Genomic DNA, 16,980 nt, shown 5'->3' with positions numbered 1-16,980 from the left:
GTGAGAGCTTGGACCGCCAAGCTCTCAGATTCAGAATAAGCACCCATGATGAAGAGTCACATAAAATCTAAGAAAGTAGGACGGTAAACCTCCGTTACCTTAGTGTATATACAAAATCTTTTAAAAAGTAGTGTTAGAATAGATAACTAACATTTCCTCTGCAAAGAAGTCATCTGTCATGTGTTTAAATTGACGCTTGAAATAATTTCTTTTTACTGCTGGATAAAAAGGCCAGGGTTAGGGTAGCAATTCATAAACCTGTGGGTACTTTTCAATGCTGCGGGATGAAAAAGATGGTTATTTCTTGGAGCGTTCCCACGGACCACTTCTGCATTCTCTGAAGAGTGAAAGAGAATAATGACAAAAAGCTGGACTTAGAGGGGTGGCTTCACAAACGTTTAGCAATTGTGGTCAGTCAGTCTGATTGCGTTCTTGGTGTGCTCCCGAATTACACTTTCCTTCATCCCTGCAGCGTTTCGATGGCTCTCTCCACGCTTCTAAGATGCAGCTGAGCATTAAGTAATAGTGAAAACAGGGCCTAATTCGGGTTGGCGCTGGTTCTCTGAGATATTTCTGAAGGGACCTGACGTTTGCAAGCATCCCACACCTGGGGGGGGAGGATTGTTGGGATGAGGGCCCGCGGCACCTCCGCGGTCACTCCCACTCTCACCCCTGCTCCCAAGGAGCTCGGAGGACTTTAGAGCCCACGTGACATCAGTCTTCATAACCATTCCGTGAGGGAGACAAGGGACAGGAGAAAACAGACGTGAAGTTTCATCTGGCTGACATATGACCAGGAGCCAGGTTGTTGGATCAGCCGGCTGGCCATTCTGAGCTGGCCATTCATTTCCAAAACATCATGCAGCCACTCTGCACCGGAGCATGTAGCAGGGGGCGTGCAAGGCACCTCTCCTCCAGCACTCCGTTCGCTGCCCGCGCCCCACTGACCGTCAGCACGGCCCGGGCCAGCAGGCGGGCCCTGTGGCGAAGGCACGGGACCTGACGTCACAGGCCGCGCAGGCCACCGAGTGTGGTGACGCCCCGTGCTCCCCCTGAGGGGCGCAGCGGGTTAGCACTCAGCAGCCGACCGCATTTTCCATCTCTTCCGCTTGAGGTTTTCTAATATGTTTGCAAGTTTTGAATTCCTGTATTCGACCCAAACTTTCAAACAAGTGTAAACAAACGTGCAGATAAAAACAAGAGACCCTCAGGGGGTTCCAGGGGGTTTGGATTGGAAACCACGGTCTGCACCTACCTGATTAGTAAGTTAAATTTGCAACAGAAAGAAAACATAGATCAGTGGTCAAGGCTTGAGAAGAAAGCAGCACATGGAAACAGGTAGAATTTAACCATTTAGGCCTGATTCTGCGGGGTGGGGCTGGAATCTATGCTTGTTGGCAGGAATATTCCAGTTCTCAGAAGGGGGGGTCAAAGGCTGTACCTGGGTGCCCTCCCTCACAGGTGCGTGCAGGGGGGACATGTCTCGTGTATACATTTCCTGCTGCTGACCCCACCGAGAAGTCGGGGTCCCCGCGCTTACGAACACCAGCCTGGGGACGCACGTGCTGCTAAGTGGATTCCAGATACGGCACCTGGACCTTCTGTCCACTAAGGGCTCTGGGCACAAGGCTGCTTGCTCTTCTCAGCAGAAGCAGCTCAGCACGGGCTGTGTCTCCCCTACGATGCTCCACTGGCCTCCGAATCCCCGGGCCACACGAGGTCTGGCTTGACTGACCTTCTGGCGAAGACATGATCCCGTCACCCCTCTCTACTCGCCTCCAGGAGATTTGGCCCAAACCAGAGAGCTGATGGGCGCACACCCCGCAGTGAACACGGGCACCGTGACCAATCGGCTGCAGTGTGAAACTTTCCAGAAAGTCCTTCCCAGGCGGGGGTGGGGCGGGGTGTCTGTCGGGGCCTGGCGGTGGGGTGGCCGCACAGGGGGGCAAACACGCAGCCCGGGGTCTTTTGACTCGAGTGAAGGAAACTGCTCAGAAAGGCCAACGGCGAGGTGGGGTGAGCAGGGCACCGACTGCAAAGCTGTGATGACAGCTCCCCCTTTGTGAGCCCTGCAATTGTGTCTCCTGAGTTCGGCTGCTTCCACGGGAGCCAGCACGGTGAGTCCCCCAACTTGGCGGGTCACTGATTTTGTGGCTGTGTGTGGATTTTTTATTTTTTCAAGAGGGACCCTTACACGTGATTTTTTCCCTCTAATGACAGCCTTCGCTATTTAATGCTACAAATCTTTAGTACTGATTTTGCGGTGAACACCGCAACATCTCCTTTCGAACAAAAATGTGAATTTTTGGTATCATACAACAGTTCCGCTCTTGACACACCATTCGAGGACGGTTCTACACATTTGCTGAGAAGAACACGGTAACAGTCGTTACCGGTCACAACGCTTACGTGACACACGGCGGTGACAGATGAGGATGTGTGAGATGGGTTACATCGAAAGTGCTCTTGTTAACACGTGACATTCAACTTTTCTGGGTTTTGTGAAACTTTATGATGCTGTTTATCATACTTGTGTTTCGATGTTGAGAGTTCATTGGAGCCTTTAGTGGGGCAATGTCAGCTGGCTGCTGTGAGCCGAATCCTTTCTAACGTAGAGTCTCTGAACGGTTATGCTGTGTCTTCCGGGAACGTCGCTACATGGTCAGAGAGAACGTGCACGATCTTCCGCGAGGCCGTCCATTTCCCACCGTGCACTCAGGTGGACGCACAATCCTTTATTAAAACTAGAACCACACGGTGGTGGGATGGTCACACTGTAGCTCTGTAGGGTGCCTCTGCTAGAAGGGCCTGGAATAAGTTAGCTGGATTCACTAACACAAGTATTAGAAACAGTTTTATTTCTCTTTACAAGTACAATATGTAAACATGGCTTATCGTCTGCATTTCAGGGCGGAATGTCACCTGTGTGAGATTTGAATATATTGCACTTAGTCATGCAGCGTGACAGAGCCAGCAGCAGGCACTGGCTGCACGTCCGTCACGCGACCTTCTTTGGGACTCGGTGGACCAAACAGGGGTTCGTACACGTCCCCCAGTGCGAATCAATGGCTGCTGTCACATTTAGTGGTAGGTTAATTTGCTCATCTCGGGATGGTTTAGGCCAAGACTTTTGGGGATTTTAAGATAAAAATGAGGATACAAAACATAAAAAAAAAAGGAAGAAAAGCCAAATTCAGCGAATACTTTCATTCAAGTCAGGATCAGAGAATCTGGGACCTAGAATAATTATTGTCTAATTTTATAATTTGTTGTTACATGTTTTGTGCAAGCTCAAGGAAATGAGATAAAATGCGTCGGCTGCCGGGAGATACTGACGTGTCAGCCGGCGGGCAAACGTGTGTGCATTTTACATTTCCTCTAAGCGGTCTACACCGACTTGACTTCTCTGTGGTTATTTCTAAAGAGCATTTCATCCTAAACAATACACCATTTTTAAAGTCTTAAATGCCAATGCTTGCAAGTACATTTGTTTTTAACAGAGTCTAGTGAATATAGGAAGAAGCATCATTATTGTACACTACTCAGGGTTTAGGTATTTCTTTAGGTAGAAAAAATGCTTTGAATACTCTAGGGAAATAGGATTCATTTATAGAAGAATATTTCAGGGATTTTTTTTTTTTGCGTTTTCCAAGGATATACATTCGTATTGATTTTTGCTTCCAAATATGTTTTAAGGCTGTTTGGTAAGATATACCAGATATGAGGCTCAATTAACAGGGTTTTGTTCTTACAGGGAATTCTTAACTACTCAGCTTTAAAAAAGTAAAACTTTGAAGGTAAACATGCTTTAATATCAACTGTGCTCCAATGAGCCCCATGCTTCGTGGAATGCAGAGTATGAGGAAAAGGAAAACTGCAGGCTGAGCCAACACCCCTACGGGCAAGGACCTCACTGAATGCTCTCGAAGATGTCACCAGGCTGCAGCGGGAGCTGGGTACATTTAAAGTGCCGGTCAAGCTGAGGAAAGAAAGTGCTACAGTGGGTAAGCCGGGGCTGCTCTGCCGGGCCGCGGGCACGGTACCCTCAGAGCAGCGGGGAGGCCTGTGGGGGGACACACCCGCCTTCAGGTGCAATCCTGCTTTCACTTTGCATGACAGTGAGGACTCCGAGTTTGGGATCGGATGGAGACACGCGACAGGCTCTTCCTCCGAAGACGTGTCCGAACGGGACACGTGAAGCGTTGGAATGATAGTCACTGCGTCTAAATCTAATTGTACAAATGGAAAAGCCTTTGCATTCGAATCCTTCCTGCTTTTTTTCTGGTGCCAATCAGAATCCTGAAAACTAATTACTTTTCTTAAAGTCCACAGCTAGAAATCACCATATGTGATCTTTTTTTTTTTTTTCATCATGTCTAAAACAGGCAAGAAGTATTTTCTTGACTTTAGCAATACTGCATAGGACAAAAGAATTCTGGAAAAATACAAATGTAAACTACATTTCTTCTTTACCATTTAAACTGAGATATACTTACCACTCACATTCATATTTCTTAAACTTTTTACAACATCACACTGTCATTTTAAACAAGCAAACTTTTGTTTAAAGGGAACCTTGGAGAGAGAACTGATAGAGCAGTCCGAGGATATATATACATGTATAAAAAATCACATGTACTGAATGGGGACACTTAAAGACGAGACTGCGTGATGTAAGTGACAAAGGAATAGGACATACAATGACTCCTGTATCAGAACGAGGGCCACGCTGTTTCTTTTCAGACACCTGCTACGGGACAGCCAGCCTTTTGTAAGACTTCGATCTCTTTTCGTGTGTCACTCCCTTGTGTGAATGAAGTCAGTCAGCGTATTTTTTGATCGTGTAGGTGCTGTGCTGGGTATTTCTAATGGGTTCAGACGTGGAATCCCCTGGGGTTTCTGGAGAACTGCATGGCAGGGCGTTGGGGGGCTGGAGAGATGGCTTCTCATCACCATAGAGTTGGCACAAGGACCCTGGCGATGGGTCAGCTGGATTCGGGGAGAAGCGCCCCCAGGTGAAAGGGGGCGGGGGTCTGTCTTTCCTGCCCTTCGAGCTGGAGCACCTTCCACTGGGATGTCTAGTGAGTGGTGAGATGCACCCACTGATAGCTCTTTGTTATTCTTGCCTCTAATTATCACACAATTTATAAAAATATAAATAACAAACTGTCAGCCGGGTCCCATCTCTCGAGGCGCTTCTTGTTATCGTCTGAGAACAGAGTGGCTGGGTTTGGTGTCCCCAGCCTAGCCATCAGAGCTGACTGACAGTCAGCCCATCGGGGGGCGGAGAAGAGGAGGAAGAGAAAGAAGCTGTGCCGGCCGTGAGCTCGGCCGCTGCGGGAGGCAAAGCATTCCAGCGTGTGCACGGCGCAAAGAACACAACAGGGCGTACTCGGCGGAGAAACGAGACCAAAGTTACCAGGTAGGTGAGAAACTGTACAAGCGTTTTGTTACAAAGAAAAGAGAGGACCACGGTGAGGGCCGCCCCCGTCCCTAGAGGCGCGTCTGGGCCTCGGGGATGTAGATCTCGATGCTGTCTGCGCGCTCCGAGGCCGAATTCTGGCGGAAGGAGGCTGCCCTCTTGGCTGCCATGAGCCGCCTCCGGGCTTCCTGGCGCTGTCTGTCCGGCAGGTCCAGGGACTTTTCTCTCGTGATGGGAAATTTCCCTTTGGGGGGTTTCTTTGGTATCGGAGGGGGGACCTTTCTTTCTTCCTGAAAAGCAGCACAAGTCAAAATTGGGGTGATCAGAGGAGGGCGGCGCCAGCCCGTGAGCCTGGCCCACGTGGGGGAGACCGCCGGTGGCACGGGACACCCCCCGGGGGCCGAGTCTGTCTGGCCCCGCGTCCCTCCCCGTGGCCTGGCCGCCCGCCCGGTGGGCCCTGCCTGTGACTTGCTCACATCCTCCCGTGGCGGGGAGGGTGGTCTGGTGACGGCTTTACACTTAAGCAGTTCAATCCCACACCAGATGCTGACTGTCTCCTCAGTCTCTGACTTATTCTGATGTTGTTGCCAGACTAACAGACTCTGTCACCTCTGAGCAGTGGCAAGTACCCACCATTTCAAGTTCTCGAGTATCCTGGGCATTTTGGAAGATGACACTTGACATCCCTGTCACAGTCTTTTCACCAGACTTTCGATTCTAAGGACCTTCATGAAAATCATCTTATGTAGGGGAACCAATGGCCAAATTCCCTATTGTGGCCCTAAGATCCCTTGACATTAACTAGATAGACAGATTTGTCACTTGCTTGGGAAACAGATGCAAATAATTATTTCCGACCTTGAGCTCATGTTCTTAAATAAGTCACGAAAACACGTGTATGCCTTTTCTAGAAAGCTCCATCCCACAGTTCTGTAGCAGATGTAATATGTAATGCTTGTTACTGTTCTAGAAAAAGGTCTGTGTCCCAAAACTTGCTGCGTTATTGACCATGGGTCCTAACTAACAAAGCTGGACCCAATGTGGGCTGTCCTTCCCAGTGGAGGGGTGACAGAGCCCTACATAGCCGATTACCCCCTTCGCAGGAAAGAGGGCCTGGCATAAGGTGCCAGAACCCCTTTCTTTTCTAAGCAGATATCTAGTTGATGGGGGAAAACCCCACCCCTGTGTCTTTCTCTCTTCAGCCTCTGCAGAAATTCAAATGGGTCAGACATGCTGGGATGTTGTGGGGAAGGCATAGCTTGCCATGCAGGGTGGTCACCTGTGGCTGAACCTCTCCATTGTGTAATGTTGGATTTGGTAGGAAGATGGTTTGGTGTCTGACACTTTATTCCCATGGCTTATTTTAAAATGACCTGGACCAAAAAATTAAAAAAAAAAAGTTGGGGGACACTCATGGATTAGTTGAGCGGCTGACTTCTGATTTCAGCTCAGGTCATAATCTCAGGTTTGTGGGATCTAGCCCCATGTCGGGCTCCTCATTGAGTGTTGAGTGCAGAGTCTGCTTGGGATTCTCTCTCCCCTTCTCCCTCTGCCCCTCCCCTGCCCCTGCCCTCTCTCTCTTCCTTTAAAAAACAGATTAAAAAAAATTAAAATGACTTGGACCAGAAGCAATGACTTTTTCTTGACTCTTGGGCAGGCATCTATGACAATGGGGTAATTGTTTCATCAAAAGTTTCAGCTCTTTCAAAAGTTAGTTCCTGCATTAAGCACATGACCGGATCTACCTATTTCTTTTCTCTTTGCTTGGTAGCCTCTGAAGTATGGGGCTGTAGGAAATACACATGAGCAATTCTTGTGGGAGTCTCCCGTTTAAAGGGGCTCTCAACCTCCAGGCGTCCCATGGTAGGAGAGGGTTGACCAGATGGCCCTGCAGATCTACAGAGTAGAGTGGCCCAAGAAACACAAGGCATGGGGCCTCAGTGGTGTGAAAGAGCTCCTTATCATCCGCACTGTGGTGTATATCCTCAGCAAGAGGCTGTCTTCAGTTAGAGGACAATTCCCTATGCATGGCTTATGTAGAAGGGATTTTATTAGTTGTTAATTACTGAAGAATGAAAAAAATAGGAGGGATTATTGCAAATCTTTAGGTTAGTTTCCTGATTTCTATTTTTTAGTCCTTAGAAAATGACATTTTCATTGGCAATCTTTACTTGTGATCTCCTTCACTTCAAAACCAAACCATAGATAGGACTTGCTTATGTACCGTTTATGGCTTATAGACAGCCTATGACTTCCTATTCCTCTCTGACCCATCGTCTGTGGGAGAGGGCATTGGTCAATCATCTGCCATGGCATCTATGGCATCGAGTCCAGAACTCCCCCAGTATGGTCGGTGGCACTCTTGTGGGAACAGTGATGATGGCAGTGATGGCTTTTGTTCTGATTATCTACATAGCCATCCTCCACTATGTACTTTCTCTTCAAAGCATGTTGGGTTAATTTCACCATTTTATTTTGATAATGTCTACCCAGAAAATCAGATGATGATTACTTAGATCGTCTTTAAAATGTGTTAGGAAATCAGTGTATTTATTGCTGATTCAGACCTACGCATCAGCCCTACTAACGATGATATCTGAAGGGAAGACGTGACATCATGGGTTCAGATTTAATGGAAACTTTCAGCCTATTTAAGGGCCCAGGCTGAGAGACCTAGAGGAAGTTTACATCATCAAACCATTCAGGCAAGCTCAGAATGTTTTCTTGGCCTCAACTGGAGATAAACAACTAAAATGTTTATCTGAATAGGTCACCGAATTGTGACCAGACCTAAAACTTTCCCTGTGGAAAATCATCTTCGTATAATCCACACAAAGGTATGATGGAGACAGTTCAGAGGGTAGATCCCTACAAGAAATACGGCTCTAGATCCGCATGTAATTTGGGTTAGTGTCCAAGAGATACAGCGAGAAAGAAACTTATTTATGACACCTGGCCGGTGACTTGCGTCCCACCTCTGCACACACGTGCATGGGTGACACTTTGATGTGATGTCGCTAACCTAAGACCGGGAAGCCCCTCACGGTGGAGCGTCACTCCTACAGCTGGACCAGATACAAGGCACTGATGAGAAGTGGGGTGTGAGGACATCACACGCCCGGGGCAGAATTACCTTTCTCTCGGGAGACTCTATTATCTTCCAGTCATTGAGCTTCAGCTGGTGTAGCTCGTCGAACTTCATGCTGACATCCTCGATGGAGAGCTGCAGCATGTCCCAGTAGCCTGCCAGGTCCTGGGATGTGGGTCTCGGCATGGCGCTGGGGTCCTGCCAACATACGAGCACAGTTTACAGCCTATTCTTTCCCACACGTGCCTTTCAAGAACCCGGGATAGGGAGAAGCCCGGCTAATTCACAGCTCTGATGCAAATATTCAAGTGGGCCCACAGAGATCCAGTAAGTTTACACAAGTGTTTGCTGACACACTTCACATTCACAAATACGAAAAGGTTCCGTATTATGTAATCCCAACTCCATGACATTCTGGAAAAGATAACACAGTGGGGACCGTTAAAGGATCAGAGGTTGCCTGGGGCCAGGGGGAGGGATGCATGGGTGAGACATGGACGTTTAGGGCAGGGAGACTACTCTGCATAGTACTATGATAGTCGCCACTCGTCACTGTACATGTGCGCAAACCCACGGAACGTACGACAGCAAGAGGGACCCTCGTGTGCACCGTGGACTCTGGGTGAAGACAGCGTGTCCACGCAGGTTCACTGATTCTAACAGAAACACCTTCTGTTGGGGACGCTGGTTGTGCTGTAAGAGGGGGGGCAGAGGGGAACGGGAAATCTCCCCGCCTTCTTCTCAATTTTGCCATGAACCCCAAACTGCTCTAAAACTATAAACCTATTAAAGAAGATGCATGTACTACATTCATTGTTTCCTTTAGAAAATGCTTCTTAGGCCTTGAGAACGGTGGCAACTATCAGTTTTCCGACGCCAGGCAGTTCATTAAAGCAACAGGGCAACTGCGTTTTCGGTCTCCTTGGGGGATTATTCTGCCGACTCGTGCCCGGGCCAGGGCCCGGGTTTGGTGGTGGTGAGGTTGGGCTTGGAGCGGGTTCCAAGTGTGCTCTCTGACAGATCTCAGCGCCCATTCTGACGGCCAGTGAGGCTGCACAGACGCACCGTGGGTTTACTTTGTTCCCACGTGGCAGGAGGACAGGCAGGTCTGATCTAGGAAGGTGCACGATGAATTTCCGGACAGGTCCCTGCAGGCACAGGGGACGCCGCCGAGCCACAAACTGGCAGCCCGCTGAGCACACCGTTTTGGTGCGTTCTCTACATGGAAGTGGGGCGACTTTCTAGGATTAGAGCGCACCTGTCTGCCGGTTCCCACGCGGCATGAGGCTGGCGAGGATCTGAAGCCCGCCAGGCGCCTCCGTGCTGGGGGCAGGCTGGCTTCACACCGTACCTGCCTGGAGGCACACAGGGCTGTGACCCCGCGTTAAACGTACGGGTGTTTCCATGTGGGTTGCCTTTGATTCAGTGGGAGGCCATCTCAGATTAAACAGAGAAATTGTGGTGAATTTGCTTAAAATGTGCAATTTTCATCTTACTCGTAAGTCATTCACAGTAAGCACAACGTCCTTTTTTTGTGTCTTACTCCTTCAGGATGGCTGGACAGAACCCCACCGCCGGGCAGCTGACAAACAGACACGTGTTGCTCACGAAACTGGAGGCTGCGCGTCCAGATTGGGTGCCGGTGTGGACGTGTCCTGGGGAGACCCTCGTCCAGGTGGCCGATTTCTGGCTGCGTCCTCACATGGAGGAGGGGGTGCGAGCTCCGTGGGGTCTCTTTTATAAAGACACTAACCCCCTCACGGGGGCTCCACCCTGATGACCTCACACCTCCCCGAAGGCATCACCTCCTAAGGCCATCACACTGGGGGGCGGAGTCCAACACATGAATTTTAGGGGGATACACGCATTCAGTCCCCAGCATCCTGGTTTGGCATCCGCATCAGAATGATTGCTTTTGGCCCTAGCCCACCGTGCTGCGTGCGACCAGCCGACAGCCTGTGTGGGTGAGGGTCAAGGGGAAGTGAGCTGCGTGTCCAGCCAGCCCATCTGCGGAAGCCCAGGGGGACGCTTGCATCCACAGGGTGAGCGGCGGCCGGCTTCCAGGCACCTGTCCTTGCGGGAGGCAGTCCCGTCCACCAGCCGTGGGGCTCTTCCCCTCACGTGGGGGAGCCTGAGCTCAACTGCTGCTCGTGAGGAGAAACAGAATGCCCGTGTTGCAGCCAGGGCCTCATTCTGGAGGTGACGGAGCAGGACTCTGAATGTACTCGCAGCCATCGGGAAGGAAGTGGGGCTGGAGGAGGCTTCTCCCACCAGGGACCCATCTTCTATCCGAACTGGAGTTTCTAAGGGTTTTTTTTTTTTAAGATTTTATTTTTATTTATGTGACAGAGAGACAGCCAGCGAGAGAGGGAACACAGCAGGGGGAGTGGGAGAGGAAGAAGCAGGCTCCCAGCGGAGGAGCCCGATGTGGGGCTCGATCCCGGAACACCGGGATCACGCCCTGAGCCGAAGGCAGACGCTTAACGACTGCGCTGCTCAGGGGGGGTTGTGTCCCCTTCTTCTGGAAGACTTCGCAAACACAACTAACCTTCTCTCTTTTTGTGGGTTTAGGGGTGGATGCCTGAGCACGTCTGTAGGAAACCAGACGGTGACCCTTCTCATCTCCAAGGTCAGGTTGCTGGGCTTGGGTTATGTCTTCAATGAGAAAAGCTAAAGTATTCTTGGCGACGTGCAGGCTCCCACTGACTCGCGAGCGGACGTCAGTCTTCGCCTGTCACTCCGCTCGACTGCTTTTGAGGCAGGGGTGTGGCTCTGTGGGGGCAGCGGGGCACAGCCAGGACCTGCCTCCCTGTCCTTGGCTCTTTTCTGGGGGAGCTGGCTGCCTCTGTGTCCACTGGACATTCAGATACTGTGCTATGTTTGTGAAACTGTTTTTAAATGTCCCCTTCCCCCAGCAAAGCGACACAGTGCCGTCTTTCCCAGTTAACTTCACGTCCAGGAGGGTTCCTGTGGCTTGCTGGCCCGGCCGCCAGAGGCGCCCATGACACGGCCCCTGGGGCTCCCGTGTTCTGGGGTAACGTCTTCAGAAGGGCTGGGAAGCCCTGCCGGACCACACACGGGGTTGTGGAGCTTGCAGGAACGTGAGTCTGAAAGGGACAGTGAGTTTCTGCCAGGCTGGCTGGGGATGAGCTGTGCGGCTGGTCAGGGAAGCCCGTGTTTCCCTGCAGGTTCAACGGCAGGTCCCCCCCACTCCATCTGCATTCTCGTTATGTGATGAATCGCTCGTACGTCCTTGCCTTGAATGATGTCTGCTTTGTTCAGTCCATCCTAAACATCCCGGGGGGGGTGGTTCTGGCTTATTTTCTGGGGTCATTCCTTTGATTTAAAACTGGTTAGCCACCTAAATCTTCCAGCAGCTGGCAATGTGGCGTCGGACAGTGTCTCTCTCTGGCCAGGCCTGCCTTGGACACCCACCCCCTCCTTCAAACAATGCCGAAGGGTTGTTTTGTTTTTGTTTTTTTTCTGAATCCTAGATAGAAGCCAAAAGAAAAGGAAACGGACACACTATGCATTTCAAAACTAAAAAAGGATGTTTTTAAGGTTAGGTTAAAGTGCGATTTGACATATGTAAGAGGCATCAAAAATATTAGGACAGGTAATTTAAAAATCCAATATTAGCTGCTTCTGGTACAGAGGACATGGACATTTTATAAGCTTGAATAACGTTTTTACGTGTTTTTACTGCGTGTCAGGTGCTTTAGGTAAGGATTCCTAAAGACAGTGAGTACCGATGCTTACCTGACTCAGGATAACACGGTACAGTGCTGCGCAATGGCCTAAATCCGCTCCTTTCAAGGCAGTAATCAAGCAGACGTGGAGGAGGCAGGACTATGCTCCCTGATCACTCCAGCCCAGCACGTCACGGCCGCTAAACCCCCCTGCACCCCCTTTCTAAGTGTGGGTGATTACTTCATGTCACGGGAGACATGGGGGTCACTCTATACATTTTGTGATGAATGTCAATGGGGTTAACTGGAAAATACTAGAGAAAACATACTTTTTAACAATCCTAATTATGAGGGGGGAATTGGCAGCTCTAATGTGCTTTGTTTCCTTTGATGTGTAAGAACATTCTGTAAATTCACATGTCTCCTTGCAAATTAAAACAACAAAACAAAGTGAAATCACGGAGCACCATCACTCCCACGATGCACAGACCTACCTGCATTTTAATGACAATTTTGCTCTGAAAGAAATCAGTGTATGGATTTATACAATAGTCTATATAGTAACGTGAATACTTCTTAGGTATTTCTACAAATAACATTAGATGGATACTTTTTTGTTAGACAAAGAAAAGTGTGTGTGTGTGTGTGTATTTATTTGTACCTAGATGCACTAATACACCACGTAAGTAAATATCAACACACATATCGATCTTCTTTCTCTTTGATGTTCAGGACCATCAGAGTCATGTTTAATGCCGACTCTGTTGCCTATTCCTGGTCTACTCATTTCACTCCTGACTATGAAATAGAAAGGCCCCAATTACTCTACAATCTCTACTGAATCTCTTGAAAGTTGCTGCTAATGTGTTGAGTCAACCCCCCCTCGTTGCGGTCTTGGTCTGTGACATTACAGCTGTTCCTGTCCCTCTTCCCTCCTAAGGCTCTCGGGCAGGTGGACCCAGCAGCCCGAAGGTACCCCAGGGTTCTGGGGCGCTATCCCCATGCCACCCGCTCCCTCTCCCCCAGCACCGCCTCACAGTGGCCTCGTCACCATCCCGAAGCCCAACCAGGGACATGCATTGTATTGGCTCCCCGTTCTGCAAAGTCCCAGGTACCTTTCTCAGACCAGAGTGGGGAGAGAGGACCCTCGACTTGCTCTAAGGAGCCAAGGACACCTGGGGATTTGCTCACCATGTTCTGTTGGCACAGCCAATAAAACTGCTGGAATTTCTGGGACATCAGAAGCTGCGCGCTCCCCACCGCACTCCTGATTTTACCGAGAACTGTGAACAAAACAGAACAAAACAGGTTTAAAGCTGGGTCAGTGAAAAACCAAACACAAGAGCATTACACAAAGGGAGTCAAGTCCAAAAAACATGAGTTACTCTTCTCCTTTCCTGAAGATTAAAACTTTGAATTTACTGTGCAGGGCATGGCCACAGACTGGTTTTTTTCCAGGCTGCCCCATGTCTGATTTTTGAGGGAAATGCAAAGATATGTAAGTAATACCAGCTGTTAGGATATTACTGGTCAGTGTTGGGATGAGTGTAGTCTGGAAGTGTGGTCTATACCACAGGAGGCTTTTCCTGTTTGTGGCACCAAGATTCTTTTTTTTTTTTTTTAAAGATTTTATTTATTTATTTGACAGAGAGACAGCCAGCGAGAGAGGGAACACAGCAGGGGAGTGGGAGAGAAAGAAGCAGGTTCCTAGCAGAGGAGCCCGATGTGGGGCTTGATCCCAGAACGCCGGGATCACGCCTGAGCCAAAGGCAGATGCTTCACAACTGCGCCACCCAGGTGCCCCATGTGGCACCAAGATTCTTTAAGCAATGCTGCTCAGGTGAGCTAGGAGTTGAGACAGCCAAGTAGGAATAAAAAAAGACATTAAGTCCTTCTTACTTCTTATGGATTCCACAGAGATGAACATGTTAATTCGTAATTTCTAGGAAATCACATTGGTATCGGTTACCTCATTTGACTCAAGGGAATAGTCTTTGGGGGCTCTGAGAGCATCTTGCCCCATAGGGAGGAGCTGTGCAGGGAAAGGTTGCGGTGTGCTTGTGACCCATCACTTCCCAGCCTTGGGCTCTGTCCACAGCTTCCGCCACCTGCTGTGGGCCCTCTGCGGACGACCGACTCACTGTCACCACTGTGAGCTCCCATCACATTTGACTGTCCAACTGATTCACCACGGACGTTCATAGTGACGATGTCCTCCCCGCTCCTGTGAGCCCGCAGTGATGTGGCAGGAAGTCTCCAAATGATTTCTAAGTCATATGACTTTAAGCAATCAAATAGCACTTTTAAAAAAAGTAAGTAATGCAGTTTTGTACATTAGTGTGGGGATGACCACTTCGGGATGGAGAATCGGCAAACAAAAGCCTTTGTGTGTGAAATGCAGGGACTCTGTCCCAATTCCGCAACCTCTGGGTGCCTCTGCACCTGCCACCTCTGTCCCCCGTCCTCACGCCCGGTCCTTGCTGGGTGTTAGCACCATAATTATTTTGGAAATAATAGCTTTGGCAGACCCCAACTCACATGACTCTCAAAAGCACTTGGGCCTCTGCGGGAACACGTTTCCTGCCTCTACACCCTGAGCCCATTCAGCCCTGCGTTTTGTTTGCCTGAGACACAAACAGCAAGTTATTCACAGGGTTCCGGCAGATCTCCCTCTTGGAGCTGGAGTGGGTTACTCCCACCTGCTCACTTTTGGCTTCCGTCTGGCTCTCTTGCAGACCGTCTGCAGAGCACAGGTAACGAGGAGCGGAGCCAGCCTCTCCAGCTGAGAGCAGCTGAGCGCGTGTCCTCGGGCTTCCTTGCCAGGAAAGCCATGGAAGCCCAGCATTGCTGCAGCAGCTGGAAAATGTTAAGGAAGGGGGTGTTTCGCCTGGAGATGTGTCCGTCCTGGAAGGGAGGAAAGAACCATCACCCTCCCATATGTATTTATGTGGATTCATCTATGTCAGGACATTTCTGGACTCCAGGCTTGTCTAAAGAAGAGAGCGAACCAGAGCTCAAGGCGGCATGAAAGACATGCTCGCGTCACCCAGTGTCTTGTCTGGAGGCGCATCCTGACGCGGTTCCTCAGGACACCAGGGGGCGCCCATGCAGGTCCGTGGGCACACTCGATCCTCGAAACCTTGCAGGTGTCCACAGAAGGGGAAACCGAGGTCCAGAGGAGTAAACGCAGCCCCCGCCACGTCCCCCACAATTTCCCGAATGCGATTTTACCAGCGGCCTCTAAACTAAGTGTTTGTGAGACTCATTCAGAGTGCACTTGAAACTGGCGTAGAACATTCTAGCGCCCCAACAGCCGAGCCTCACGGCTGCTCCTTCCCCTCGGCCTTGCTCTGGAGGAGAGTCAGAGACCACGGCTGGGAGGGGCCTCAATATCCACGTGACCAAATGCTATGAGGCTGTGGGAACGGATGTCCCAGAAACGCACCCGTGGATGTGCCTGAGACACGTCGTAAGGTACCAGCGGTCCCCCCAAGGCAGCAGTAGGTAAAGCACAAAGTCCATTTCCTAAAAAGTGAGGAGCTGGCATCGTGCACAACCCGTTCTTAAAATGATTTTCTTCAAAACAAAGTAGTGAATAGAAGGGCCATATGCACCCCAATATTCATAGCAGCATTGTCCACAATAGCTAAATCGTGGAAGGAACTGAGATGCCCTTCAACAGATGACTGGATTAAGAAGTTGTGGTCCATATATACAATGGAATATTACTCAGCTATCAGAAAGAATGAATTCTCAACATTTGCTGCAACATGGACGGCACTGGAGGAGATAATGCTAAGTGAAATAAGTCAAGCAGAGAAAGACAATTATCATATGATTTCTCTCATCTATGGAACATAAGAACTAGGATGATCGGTAGGGGAAGAAAGGGATAAAGAAAAGGGGGGTAATCAGAAGGGGGAATGAAACATGAGAGACTATAGACTATGAGAAGCAAACTGAAGACTTCAGAGGGGAGGGGGTGGGGGAATGGGATAGACTGGTGATGGGTAGTAAGGAGGGCACGTATTGCATGGTGCACTGGGTGTTATACGCAACTAATGAATCATTGAACTTTATATCAGAAACCAGGGATGTACTGTATGGTGACTAACATAATATAATAAAAAATATTAAAAAATGATTTTCTTCAGAGTAAGACAATGGACTTAAACACTCCTTAATTTAATTCATCTTATTTTCTCATCTGTCTATAAGGAACTCAGCTTGCTCTTCCCTGGTGTTTCATTATTAACAATTTCACACATACAGAAGATCTGAAAGAAAAGTGTCCACATCACGTGCACGTGTTTATTTTTCTGAACCATTTGAAGATAAGCTGTAGCCAGCCGTCGGCCTGTGCAACCTTCGTGTCCTTATCATTCCGAAGGGGTGAAGAATTCCCTTGTGTATCTAATTCTGCACTGCTTCTAGAATATTAACAAGGAGTTTAACACATGTGGCTTTAATAAAAGTGAATAACTGGATAACACTGTGGCATCCTTTTAGACTTAAAAAATAGCTTCATGCATCTTGATCCCTGGGCCCAGGTATGTTCTGCAAATCTGTTTCGAGAGGTGCTTTCCTCCCCGCAGACCCACCTCCTTGATCTGATTTGCCAGGCAGCAGTGGACAGGGAATGGTGGCCAGGACCCCTGGAGGAAGCTGGTGCAGAGGGAGGGCGCTGGGGTTCAGGACTGAGTGTGCCCTGAGGACAAAGGGTGGGCAGGCATGGGTGGGTGGGGGAGGGCAGGTGCATGGATGGGGTGGGCAGGTGCAGG

The 16,980-nt window shown here is 49.5% G+C and overlaps 1 protein-coding gene across 1 annotated transcript in view; it reads right to left on the bottom strand.

Annotated features, from left to right (window-relative positions):
- Positions 1-5,427: 5,427 nt before the first annotated feature.
- DLGAP2 (DLG associated protein 2) overlaps positions 5,428-16,980 on the bottom strand; it is a 401,616-nt gene continuing 390,063 nt past the window's right edge. The window contains 3 exon segments of the mRNA XM_034652370.1: positions 5,428-5,712; positions 8,556-8,708; positions 13,391-13,482. Coding sequence (XP_034508261.1) covers positions 5,494-5,712; positions 8,556-8,708; positions 13,391-13,482 — 464 coding nt within the window. The 3' untranslated portion in view covers positions 5,428-5,493.

Source organism: Ailuropoda melanoleuca, unplaced genomic scaffold, assembly GCF_002007445.2.
Source record: "Ailuropoda melanoleuca isolate Jingjing unplaced genomic scaffold, ASM200744v2 unplaced-scaffold5920, whole genome shotgun sequence".
Lineage (NCBI taxonomy): Eukaryota > Metazoa > Chordata > Mammalia > Carnivora > Ursidae > Ailuropoda > Ailuropoda melanoleuca.
This window is presented reverse-complemented; position numbering and strand designations above follow the sequence as displayed.